Here is a 13,139-nt window from a genome sequence, read left to right as displayed (position 1 = left end):
AAAAACAAATATTTTGTAAAAGTAATAGGTCACTCTTTTCCTTTAGAAAATTATATTATTCTAGCAGCCTAGCCTTTTCTCCACAAATCTTTATTTCTGACTTTGTTATGGCAATACTGATATTAGGTCAGCATATCATTGTATGATGATAAAACTCAAGTGCTTGAACGAGTTTTCATGAAGAAGCTATTTTGTGTCCGGGAAAATAATTTCGAAGTGCTAAAGATATAAGATATAATTGATAATTAGTTGCCACCCTTATAACGGATAAGTGGCTGAATATCAGTAATAAATCTGATACAAGTAAAAGTCTTCCTAAGCTTAATACGTATTCATTGGCATTATCGTCGTGTACAAGCACTTCAACGCAGGATGACGCAAGAAGTACTGAAACAAGAAAGAAAAAAAAGTATGATGAAAGTTTTATTGTTTGTGGTTTTACATGGGCAGGTAATGAAGATGGACCTAGTGGGTTGTGTGTTGAATATGGAACAGTGTTAAGTAACAGTTGTTTGCATCCAGCAAAGTTAAAACGGCATCTATAAACCAAATACTCCCAATTAAAAAATACTCGGAAGTTGGATCAGGACAACAAAGGTGCTGTTATTGCTTCATATCTTGTTAGTTACAGTATTGCAAAATCAGGTGAAACTCATACAATTGCAGAAGCTTTTATAAAACCATGTGCAAAAGATTTGGTAGAGTGCACGATTGATGAGAAATGTCTTAAAAACATTAACTCTGTGCCTCTTTTTGAGAACTCAGTTTCTCGAAAAATCAAGAACATGTCAGCAAATTGCTTAACGTGGTTAATAAGGCGAGTCAAACTTTTTCGCTTCAGGTGGATGAATCAGCAGATGTCGCAGGTTATGCGATGTTGCTTGTGTTTGTTCGCTCTATTCACGAAGCTAGTTTTGAAGAAGACATGCTAATTTGCAAACCTTTGCCTACTCAAACAGGCGAAGAAATATTTTACCCGATCGATTTATTTATGAAAGAACATGAGATCCGATGGCAGCTTTGCTCAGCATTTGCACTGATGGAGTTGCAGCTGTGACTGGAAAATTTTCAGGCGCAGTGGCACGCATAAAAAAGAAAAACCTGGACATCGAAAGTATCCACTGCTGTCGTCATCGTCATGCATTTGCAATGAAACAAATGCCAGAAGACTTAAAAGAAGTATTGGGTAATATCACACAAATAATTAATTTTATAGAATCAAGACCAATGTAAAGATCTTCACTTTACTCTGCGAGAATATGGGAAGTTTGAATAAGAATTTACTGTTTCATACTGAAATCCAATGTCTTTCTCGGGGTAAAGTGCTTGCTCTGATTTACAAACTGCGTGAGGAGATAGGTTTCTTTTTATCTGAATGCCATTTTGAATTTGCATACAAATTAAGGGACAAATGCTGGATATAGTTGGTGGCTTACCTTTTTGAAATATCTGCCTATCTAAATGAAGTGAATGTTACAATGCAGAGTACCAGGGTAACATACTTTAAAGCTCAGAGTAAAATTGAAGCGCTTCAATGTACAGTAAGCTAAGACTTTGGGATGAATGCATACTTATGGAATAATTTGATTGCTTCGAAAATATGTGGTTTTTCTTACTTAAGAATAAAACTTTCTCAAGTGAAGATGCAAAAGTTCCAGTCTTGCAGCACATATCTATTTGTGTACAACTATTAGGGAGTACTTCCCTCCTCATTTAGAAAAATTACTGTGAATTCAAAATCCCTTTGTTGACTCCACAAATACCAACGATTTTCCTTTGAAAGAGAAAGAACAGCTTATAGAAATTTCAATTAATTACATCGTAAAAATAAAATTTCAGCTGGAAGAAATTACACAAGTTTGGATTCAAATGGCCATGTAATATCCCGAAATAAGTAACAGAGCTTTAAAAATTTTGATGCGTTTGCCAACAACATATTTTCGTAAGCAAACATTTACACTGTATACAGCTACAAAGAACAAATTTAGGAACAGGCTAAATAATGAAAATGATTTGCGCTTACAGGTAACAACCATAACTGCAAATATTGAATTACTTTGTGAAGAAAATCAAGCCCATCCGAGCCCTTAATAAATAAATAAGTACACTGTACTTTTACTGATATAAATTTTGCAAGGAGAAAATTTTGAAGTAAAATTTTTTCTTTAAATATTGATATTTTTAATAAATTTATATTCTAAAAGCTATGGCCAGGTGGGTTGAGGCGTTCAACTCGTAATCTGAGGGTCGCGGGTTCGAATCTATGTCGCACCAAACATGCTCGCCCTTTCAGCCGTGGGGGCGTTATAAATGTTACAGGCAATCCCACTATTCGTTGGTAAACGAGTAGCCCAAGAATTAGCACTGGGTAGTGATGACTAGCTACCTTTCCTTTAGTCTCACACTGCTAAATTAGGGACGGCTAGCGTAGATAGCCCTCGAGTAGCTTTGCGCAAAATTAAAAAAAAACATTTTCTTTCTGATGTAAAGCTCAGCAGGTCTAGAAAGTTTGGGAACCCCTACTATAAATCATGGTTTTTCAAATTATGTTTCTCCCTAGTTATCCGGGCTCTGCGAGAAAATTTTAGAACGTTAATACTTTTTTTCCTAAAACTATAAAATTGAATCAGAATACGCTGTACAAAAAGCAAAAATATATCTTTAATATAACACGTTTATCGCGCATTGGGCCTTTTATTACTTTATTCTACCTAACGTTTCTATTTTTTGTTTTATTAAGGCTCCGGAATGTTTCTTCTTTCTGACGTGAAGCTCCGCAGGTCTAACAGTTTGTAAACCCCTGGTATAGAGTAACAGTCCACACAACACTAACATTCCAAGTAAGTTTTAACTCTTTCACTGTGGCTGGGACGTTTATTTTAGTGTTCCCACCTATTCTTACTGTGACTGGGAAATATGTTTTCAATTGTCATTACAAAATGCCCCCATAACATATGGAAATAAAATGAATTGGAAAGCGTTTACTGTTTGTTTGTTTTTTAATTTCGCGCAAAGCTACACGAGAGCTATCTGCGCTAGCTATCCCAAACTTAGCAGTGTAAGACTAGAGAAAAGGCAGTTATCACCAACCACCAAAAACTCTTGTACTATTCTTTTACCAACGAATAGTGAGATTGACCGCACACTATAACGCTCTCACGGCTGAAAGAACGAGCATATTTGGTGTGAAGGGGATTTGAACCCGCGACCTTCAGATTACGAGTCGAGCGCCCTAACCACTTGGCCATACCGGGCCATAATCTATGGACACCTGCACCTTAGCAGACTGGAAGCTAGATGCAGTATTAATTTTATTTGAAAAGGTTTTATTTATGTCAAAATATAATTAGTGCTATATGTTTTTAAGTGATATTCATAAAACTGTTTATGTAAATAAAACTTTACACCGACAACGAACAAAAAAAGAAAAGGAGACTTTCATGTAAAAAACTCGATGTTGTATATTTATGGACGTGGCATAAAAAATCTCTCTCGCGTTTGCAGATCAACTATTGTTACGTGTAGATTGTGACTGTGTGAATTATCGGACCGTATCCTAATAGAGAAATAATATAGGCTTCATTTGACACTCATGTGGTTAAGGCACTCGACTCATAATCTGAGTGTCGCAGGTTCCAATCTCCGTCACCTTCTAATTACGGGGCCTCTCTAAGTTGAAAACCCTAGGGCCAATAAAACAATTAAATTCGGCCTTGTCCTATACATTAATTAGCCTATTTTATCATGGCTGAAGCTTTGGATGAGCTCGTCTTCATACCGAAATACACTAGTGAACTGGTTATTTGTCAATAAATCCAAGGTCACACGCGCTTTTCCTTTTGAATGCAACTCCTTTAAATCCTTATTTTAGAATACACAAATCCTCAGCAAATTTACAACACTGATTTTCTCATGCTTCTGTTCTGTTACGATTGTATTGTTTTTGTTCTCGTCATACTCATGTTCATAACATTTACATTAATTTATCTTGCTATTTTATTACACTATTTTCATAATTTTTGGACATTTATATTTTATCATTACTTTTAGAAACTATTGGCAATTTCTCAAGACATTTTTTATCGATCAATCCCACTCAATGTTGTGCTACGTAGCACGTTCAGTAAAGATTATTTCAAAACTGATAACTATTATTGAAAGCATACGCTAGTTAATACAAATGGAGAAATAACACTAATCATTAGAATTGTTTGTTTTTGAATTTCGCAGAAAGCTACTCGAGGGCTATCTGTGCTAGCCGTCCCTAATTTTGCAGTGTAAGACTAGAGAAAAGGCAGTTATCACCAACCACCAAAAACTCTTGTACTATTCTTGTACCAACGAATAGTGAGATTGACCGCACACTATAACGCTCTCACGGCTGAAAGGGCGAGCATGTTTGGCGCGACGGGGATGCGAACCAGCGACTCTCAGATTACGAGTCGCACGCCTTAACACGCTTGGCCATGCCGGGCCTCTTATCATTAGAACATTTATCAATTCCAACACAGTAATGGGTTAATATTTCAGTTCTTTCTTGGTAATAACAGAAAAACAAAGTTCTACATTTCTATAATTTTGAACCCTTACGTAACTTTTATTTTTCAACTGGATCAAAAAGGCAGAACCACATTTAGATAAATTAAATATATTTTACCGGTCTGGATATTAACAGCGCCTCCATTCCTTTAGCCTGCTTTCCAAAATCTAATACTTTTCAACTCGTATGACTTAAATAAACTACCACAATATGTATTTTGGAATATAAACTACTTTCTTTATAGGTAATTATAGTAGTTTAGAAGCCACACATTTTCATGAGAAAAAGTAATGTTTAATTACAGGTACAATGAGTCTTAAAGTTTTATACAATGTACAGCAAATTCCGATACATGAAAGAGTTCAAATTAACCTTATCGATTAAAAACCCATGTAAACATTTTTACTGCAGCACAACCAGCGTCTCTGTTTGTTCACATAATGATACCATGGATACTTCAAGTACAATATTGTACAATTTCAAACACTTCCCACGATTAAAGTGAAATAACATAAGATGTCAAAAGGACAACACTTTAATAAATATACATTTATTAAGACATTTTTAAAACATAAAAAAGAAATATTAAGTATAATAAAACATTGTATTCCTTAACTAATTCAGTTATCAAATTTTAAGCTACTGACAAAAAAAAAAAAGAGTAAACAAACATAAATTAGGAGTTTTTGTCTCCAATAATATATACAAACAAAATAAGAAAAACTGAGACATACGCAAGAGTAAAAACTGACCAGTAGGAGATGCATATAGAATTTCAAGTATAAACCAGTTTTCCTTCACCTTTCGCGGTAGATGCGTTACAAATTTATGAAATTGTTTCGGAACAGATGAATTTTGGAAATACTTACAAAGATAAACAAACAATTATGTTTCAAAATCTATAGAACAGTTACAATAAAATGATTAATCATAACAGAAACCTGGGAATGGGAGGGTATATTCCATTGATGTTAGCTCGGAAAGAAATTATTGTTGCACTAAACCACCCATTTTATGCTTTAACAAATCTTTGTATTATCTAATGCTGCTAAGGTATAATACACACAGAATATTCAAATTAATACTTAATATAAACAAAAACTGTATGAAATATGACATTCTTTCACCTTTAAAAAAACGCACTAAACATTGGCTGTGGAGCTAAGTTAGAGGAAATATTAAATGTTTTCATCAAATTGGGCTTAACAACGTGAATTTAATTGCTTAAGTTCTAAATACTGCCTTATATAGATGTGATAATAAACTACAGAAAGCTGTTGTGTTCTTACAACCATTTACTTATCAGAGGTGTGGAATGAAATTACATTCATTCTTTGTCAACGTTAGGGTTAACTCGTGAGCAGTTACTCTAGAACATAAATAGTAAACAACCAATGACAGTTTTTAATTTTATACAACAATTAAAATTTTCTGTAGAAATATACACACAGACACATTTCTTGATTAGTAAATGCAATGGCTACTTCTAATAGTCACTACTATATCAAAACAACTATTTTGTGTTTTGACACAGCAACAGAAGTAAACAAAAAAAACACATTAAATTTACTTACAAGACAGTTTCACTTCAACAATGAGGCAACATTCATCTTGCAATAATAATAAAAAATCCTCATTTATTCACAATACCTATGAGGGAATATTTGCAAGTCTAAATTACATCCCTCGTCCAATCATTTTAAAACTACAAAGGTCCAAAACAAATCAGAAGAGTAGTTAACAATAAGATTATTACAACCATAAACACAGCAAGTCTATATTGTTAAAATTCATGAAGCAGTATTTACCACAACTAAGTGAAACCATGTTTATGCCTAATCTATTAACTCCTTAAACCTACAATTTTTTTGTGTTCTGCAGTAATTATTTTAATGATGCCCTACTAATTATCACTAAGTTATAAAACTTCCAGTCGATTTATAAAAGGTTTGGAATAGTTTTCAGCCAGAGATAAATACTAGTGGATGCAGTCATAGACCGAGGGATAAATCAGGATTTCTGACTCAACGCTTACAGCATCAGCTCTGCTCGGGTTTAAGGAGTTAATAAATGTCATTGAAAAAAATTTTCTAAGTTTGAAAACAAGTTATTTTATCAACTGAGTACATACTTTTCCCCATTTTTACTTTTGTTACTTTGAAAAAAAGTACTACTACTACTTTTACAATAAATGTACACAGTAGAAAGCCATGTACTGATTACTAATCTATTTAACTTATATTTACCATAGTGACTAATTTTACAAGTCTGTTTATTTACATAAACATGATTATAACCTAACTGCTACACATGAAAAAATTGCAAGACTGAAGATTCATATCTTTTAGGACTTACCACCTAGTTCAGACATTTACTTTCAAAAGCAATTTTTGGCCTTTACTTTTATTCCTATAATTCAGAAATTTACATAACCCGTTAACTGTTAACAATCATGACCTAAAAGTGGTATATATTAGCAAATCGAGCTGCCTTGTTAGCCTGAACAGTTGGACCATTTCAACATTAATTAGTAATAATTATATAAAACAGAGTTTTCTAAAAATAACATGGTTAATTATATAAATTACAATGCCATGTAGTTCTAGAATAAAATTAACTATGGTCACCCTGTAAGGGTATCGCAATCAGGTCTGCAAGCGTGTTTCCTCGCACATATCTTGAAAACTAAAAAACTGATGTACACAAACATTTTATACAAGATGGGAAGACAGTATGGGACAGTCCTCCCTAAATTTGGCCCAGATCCAAATCCAGATTCTGGATCTTGGGTTAATAACTGAAGTGTGATCAGATTTGTACCTAAATGTCACTGGCACATTAAGGGTGAAACTACTCCTCACATTACAAAAAGTGAACTGGATAGCTGATCATTCTGGATTGGAGAAGGATTTTTCTGAGTTTTTCTAAGGCAAAAATTGTATGTTGTCCAATATAAAAAGATGCAACCCCTAGAAGCATCAGTGGGACAAGGGCATGCAATCTCTCCAAAATTGAAACTAATTATATTAAATTGTTTTATTATATAGCAAAACATAAAAATTATTAGACCACTTAGAGTGATTACGTTTGTAACCAGATTACTGTCACATTAAAATTGTTTTAAATTATTCATTAAAAGCGTTATAAGCACAAATTATATACCTACAATATCTGTGAATAATGATAAAACTAGATTTTATACAACAAAAGACTGACATATGTACAAAATTGATTTTTTTATATATTTATCAACAAATTTTAGCAAAGATTACCACAAACAATACATTTTGCATTTGATCTTGAATTTTAATATTTACCCAAATACAAAAATTAATTAAGAAAAATGTTTAAGATTAACCAAACACTAGTTTCTGTATGTACTTACAATCCACTGCCACCTTTCCCCTGTCCATTAATTTATAGACCAGTAGTTTTAGAAATAGGTAAGTTTCTTAAAAACCCATTTGTAGCATCACATTTTTAATTATATTTTGAAAAAAGCCTTAGTAACGTCAAGGAAAGTATTAGAATGCTTTATTTTTTGTTTCAGGAAGCATAGATAAAATGTTTACATCAGGGTAAATAGATATTAAATTCAAGCAAGACACTTATTTCTGAAGTAATGGAGAATTTTTAAGTGCTATATCAACAATGATATAACCATCTCTATAAACACTGATGTCAATATCTAGTGTACTAAAAGCTATAACAGTAATAATATTTTGTGTTCTATTTAGGAGCTACCTTGCTTACCTTACAAAATAAATACAAAACATGAAAAACATAACTACATAAATCAGTAAAACATAATGTGACTAATTTATTTTCCACAAAATTCCTAACTTTCACTTACATTTTCTTTTATTATAAAATGGAAAAACAAGTATTATATGATTTTACTTTAACCCTTTCTTTTCTCAATCATCCAAGTACCACAATCAGTACCACAAAGTTATCTCCATAGGTTACACTCACATCATATTTTAAATAAAAACTATGTAAGTGCATTCTGAAACTTTGTATATATTAAACATAATTTAATTATGCTAAAAATAATTGGCAGTAATAATGTGATTGTGCCATAAAAGAAAAGATTCAACATAAAACATTAGCATGTTAATTTTGTTACTTTTCAATGAAAAAAATTTGCATAGTGTAAACAGTCAATCCTGTTAAATAACCTAACCTCAACAAATACTGACCATCAAAAGAAGTCATATCAACATTGAGGATAAGAGACCAATGATCACTGAACCAAAAAGGGTGAGGTCCCATGCAAATGACTTTACAACTTTACAGCCTAACCCTTCACTAGAGTTTCATTATGAAAACTAGTTTAATTTTGAATTAATTATTATATACTCATAACTTATAAATTAACAAATGATAAAGATTTTCATTCGCACACTTATACACAGATGCAATTAGGCTTACATTTTTACGTAACTCAAATTTGCTTTTAAATATAAATCCTAGTTGATGAATGTCTGTACAATGCAACCTACACATTAAGATCTACAGCATGCTTACACAGAATTACACATAACAAACAGGAAGTGGTAAAATAACAAATACTGACAGATGAGTGTACTTTGGATCTTAAATTATCATCCTGTAAATTTAATACAAACTCAAATAAAATATATATGAGTTGAATGACAACTTTTTAAATCTAATGAATAATGAATAAGTACAATTAAGCATTTGGAAAAATTTACTAAATACCATAATAGACAAAGATCTTTAAGCATTTCACACATACACAAGGAAATCAAATAAAGGCATGCCTTTCAGAAGAACATTTTTCTCCAATATCATCAACAAAATAAAAATTATTCATACTGCTGAACTACACCAATAACTATTTCAGTTACTGACATGATTCAATGTTTCATCAAACCAGGTACTTGAATTAAAAACACTACAATGAATGGTAAAATGCAATAATTATGCTTCTTGCATTTAGTAACTATGAAAGAAAGAACTGTTCTAATAAGATTTAAAACACTTTCAGAACATTCTAAATACCTGGTCTAATGTTACTCTACATAGTATAACAGGTATACTGACTTAATTTCATTTTCTTGTGTGTCTATGCTAAGATTTTAAAAACTGATGTTATTCATTTGACTATTTCAATATGTCCTGTACTATTCTTTACTGAACAGCTAGCAGCAAATAAATGTATGGTACACACTCAATTTCTATTTTGTGTGTAAACTCTGTACAATGTATATATTTTTTCATGCAAAGAAGAAAAAAAATTAAATCGAATAGCGCAGACTTAGTTTTTGTCAGTCACATGGCAAAACATACACTGAAACTTATGCATGTCTACACTGAATTTTTGCTTATGTTTTATTTACCCTGAATATACATTATTAATTAAATGTTTTTGAGATTACAGTCACATACTTCTAATTTCATGTAGAATAGTGACTGGGATTGGAGTCTTTATGTGAAATTTTTTCCACTGCACTCAAATTTTGTGTTCCTTCCCAATCTGTGACAGAATCCAATTGTGTAAAGTCATTATCTATCTTCTGTGACAAAAAAGTTGAAGCAGATGCTGAAAAACTGTCTTGTGCAGTGTCTACAGGGGCAGATACACAGCTGTTACTGGTGCTTGTTCTGTTAGGCTTTGCATGTGAGTCTGGCACAAGAAAGCTCTGTGTTGATTGAAGCACACGGCCTTGATTGCTAACTGTTCCTATATAACTTTCACTGCTAAAGGAAGGCAGTCTGGATAAATTATTATGGGAGGACAATGATCTTGCACCAAGGGATGGAGAGAAAAAGCTCCGTTCGTGCAGTTTATGCTTTAACATTTGGTTCCTTTCAACTGGCATACTGACCTTACCTGGCCGTGAACTTTCAGTGAATACCGGCTGAGAACTGTTCTGCATGCTAATAGGTGATTCTTGCGCAAGAGAACATACTAATTGGTCTCCTTTAGGTGCATTTCCTTGATAAGGTTTCAAAACAGATGGTGGAAGGACATCTTGGTTCATCAATCTTTGTTCACAAAAAGAATTCTGTGTTTTCATTTCTTTGCTAGGTAATGTGATTTCTGATTCTGATTTAAATTGTTGGAAATTACCAACATTCTGAGGGTATGGTCTTTGAGAACCCACAAAATTTGGGATAAAACCACCCTGTCTTGTATCAGAAAAAGTATTCTGATAATACTGAGTTCTTTGACCTTTAGATCTGAAAACAGGAACTTCTTGAACTCTTGGATTTAATCTTTGGGTACTGTCTCCCTGATGCTGTTTAAAAGGACCAGGATGTTGTTCATTATTGAAATTGTTTCTTTCTCGTTCATGAAAATTATTTCTGTCTGAAGATAAATCCCTCATTTCATTGACAAAAGTGAAATCCAAATTATCCTTACCCAGATGGCCATTGTTTGCACTTTTTTCTGAACTGACTGTTGTACAATGTTCAAAGTCCTGACCTTTAGACACTAAGTTCGTATACACTGGCAAAGAAGGTCCTGATGTTGTAATTAGGCTATCAGAAATAAACATAGATTGATTTTGTTTGTCATAATTACTACCCAAGGCTGTCTGACCATTCAAAAGCCTATTGTGTTCACCATAAGCAGTAATGTCCGGAGTACTGGAATACTGGTTTGGTAAATTTTTATTGAATCTGTCCAAATTGGTATTAAGATTTTCTTTATGTACAGAATTATCCTGAAGTATCCAAGATGGCTTTATTCCATTGGTGCCACCAAAGGTGGCATTACCCGAATCATATGACATACTTACATGTGTGGAACGTTGATCAGTATGTTGTTCTAAGTGGGAAGATTTTTTAGTTTCAGTAGAATGACCCTCAACAAATGATTTAGGATTCTGTCTGATATGACCATCAAGTTGGTTTTTGGAACTTTTAGAGACAGAAAGGTGCCCATCAGAAACCATCTGATGGAAAATATTTCTATTTGGAAACCTAGATGGAAACGAAACTGCATTTGGTGCAGAAGCTGAAAATTGCTTGTTTGGAAAAGAAGGTAAATATCCAGCAATAGGAACAGCAGGTAATTCTTTAGAACTGGTGTTTATTACATTTCTATAAGATGCAGTGGACTGAGAGGTCCAACTCCTTGAGCTGGATGGTTTTTTCAAATTATCTTCTTCTGAACTAGTTTCTGAACAACTTGTGCTACTTGAACTTGAATCAGTTGGAAGATCTTTCTTAGTGGGTTTGCTGTTGTTCTCTACTTCATCATCATCATCACTTAGATCAATCACTTCTGGGGGTGAAGTCTGTGCAGTCTTTCTCAAGGAAGATGATGAAAATTGAACTGTACCTCCACACTGCAGTGTAGGTTGAACAATCTGAGATAACAAGTAACACAGATACGGAAAAAAAGAAAAATTAATGCTCTTGAAGCAACTTGCTAATCTTGTCATTTGACATATGTCAAGCAAATCACAGTAAAAAAACAGCTAAAGAAAATCCTCTAATTAATACATGGGTGAATTGAGTTCACTAGACAAATTCCAGGAGATTTGGTAATCCATCGAATAAAAGGTTTTTTTTCAAGCACTCCCAACTTCCCACTACAAGTGTATAGTACAGAAAGGTGATAAATGGTTGACTAGATTACTTTCTTATAATTATATTAATGTGAATTACTTTGTAAAAGTTCATTTAACTGTCTTAGTCATATATTTCCATATTTTTTTTTTACAAGAAGTTGATTATTAACCAGACTGTAAGTAAAACATTTTGCACAATTTATCTGCAATTAATTTGTGAGCTGCATAATTAGTATTAGCACATTTTATAACCACTGCAGTATTACAGTTAAAATAACTGTCTTCTCAAGAACCCCTTCCCCTCATCCCAACCTTTTTTTTTCTTTTGAAATTCCTTTCTCACTGGTCTTGGCCACATTTAATCCCCAATCCTTCCCTGTTCTGACACCTAATTCTTTCAAGTACACAACCATTGGCCATGAAGAAAGGTAATTTAAAAGTTTTTTCCCAAATTATCTTCTTTACGTACATTACTCAAAATTTCTCTAGAAAATTTCCCCCACTAAGCCAGTGGTAAGTCTACAGACTTGCAACACTAAAATTAGGTGTTCAATTATCTTAGAAGACACAGCAGATAGCTTGATGTGGCTTTACTATAACACAATATATACACATATATTCAAGAAAAATATTAAAAAAAAACTGAGTGCACTGGAGTGGTTGGTACCTGCCTGATGTAAAACAAATACAAATGTAGAGGACCACATTTCAAAAGTATTCCATCATCAGGTCATTGTATCTAAGCTGTTGATCTTGATAATATAAAAGGTCAACAACTTAGATAGAATGACCTGATTGGTTAGTTGGTTGATTCGGTGTTTTATGGCACAAAACAGCTAGGCTATCTGTGCCAAACATCCAGTAAAAAGTTAAAATAAAACAAAGTTTAAAACCAACGTTTACATCTAGTCTACAGCATTAAGAGAAAAACTTCAGTAATATAAGTTGTAGAGGACTTTCTGTAGCATAACTGTAATTATTGTAACTCACCAGGAAGACTAACAGGTAAGTACAAAAACTACCATCAGTCACCTGAAGTTGGCCTTTCA

At 33.1% G+C, this 13,139-nt stretch overlaps 1 protein-coding gene across 3 annotated transcripts in view; it reads right to left on the bottom strand.

Annotated features, from left to right (window-relative positions):
* Positions 1-5,074: 5,074 nt before the first annotated feature.
* Positions 5,075-13,139, bottom strand: part of LOC143222136 (helicase ARIP4-like) — a 66,510-nt gene continuing 58,445 nt past the window's right edge. For all 3 annotated transcript variants that reach the window (XM_076448157.1, XM_076448155.1, XM_076448158.1), the window contains exon 22: positions 5,075-11,886. In XM_076448157.1, coding sequence (XP_076304272.1) covers positions 9,964-11,886 — 1,923 coding nt within the window. In that variant the 3' untranslated portion in view covers positions 5,075-9,963. The remainder of the gene's footprint in view (positions 11,887-13,139) is intronic.

The sequence above is a fragment of the Tachypleus tridentatus genome, chromosome 8 (assembly GCF_004210375.1).
Source record: "Tachypleus tridentatus isolate NWPU-2018 chromosome 8, ASM421037v1, whole genome shotgun sequence".
In the NCBI taxonomy this organism is placed as follows: Eukaryota; Metazoa; Arthropoda; class Merostomata; order Xiphosura; family Limulidae; genus Tachypleus; species Tachypleus tridentatus.
The sequence above is the reverse complement of the archived record's forward strand: the minus strand, read 5'-3'. Positions and strand labels throughout refer to the sequence as shown.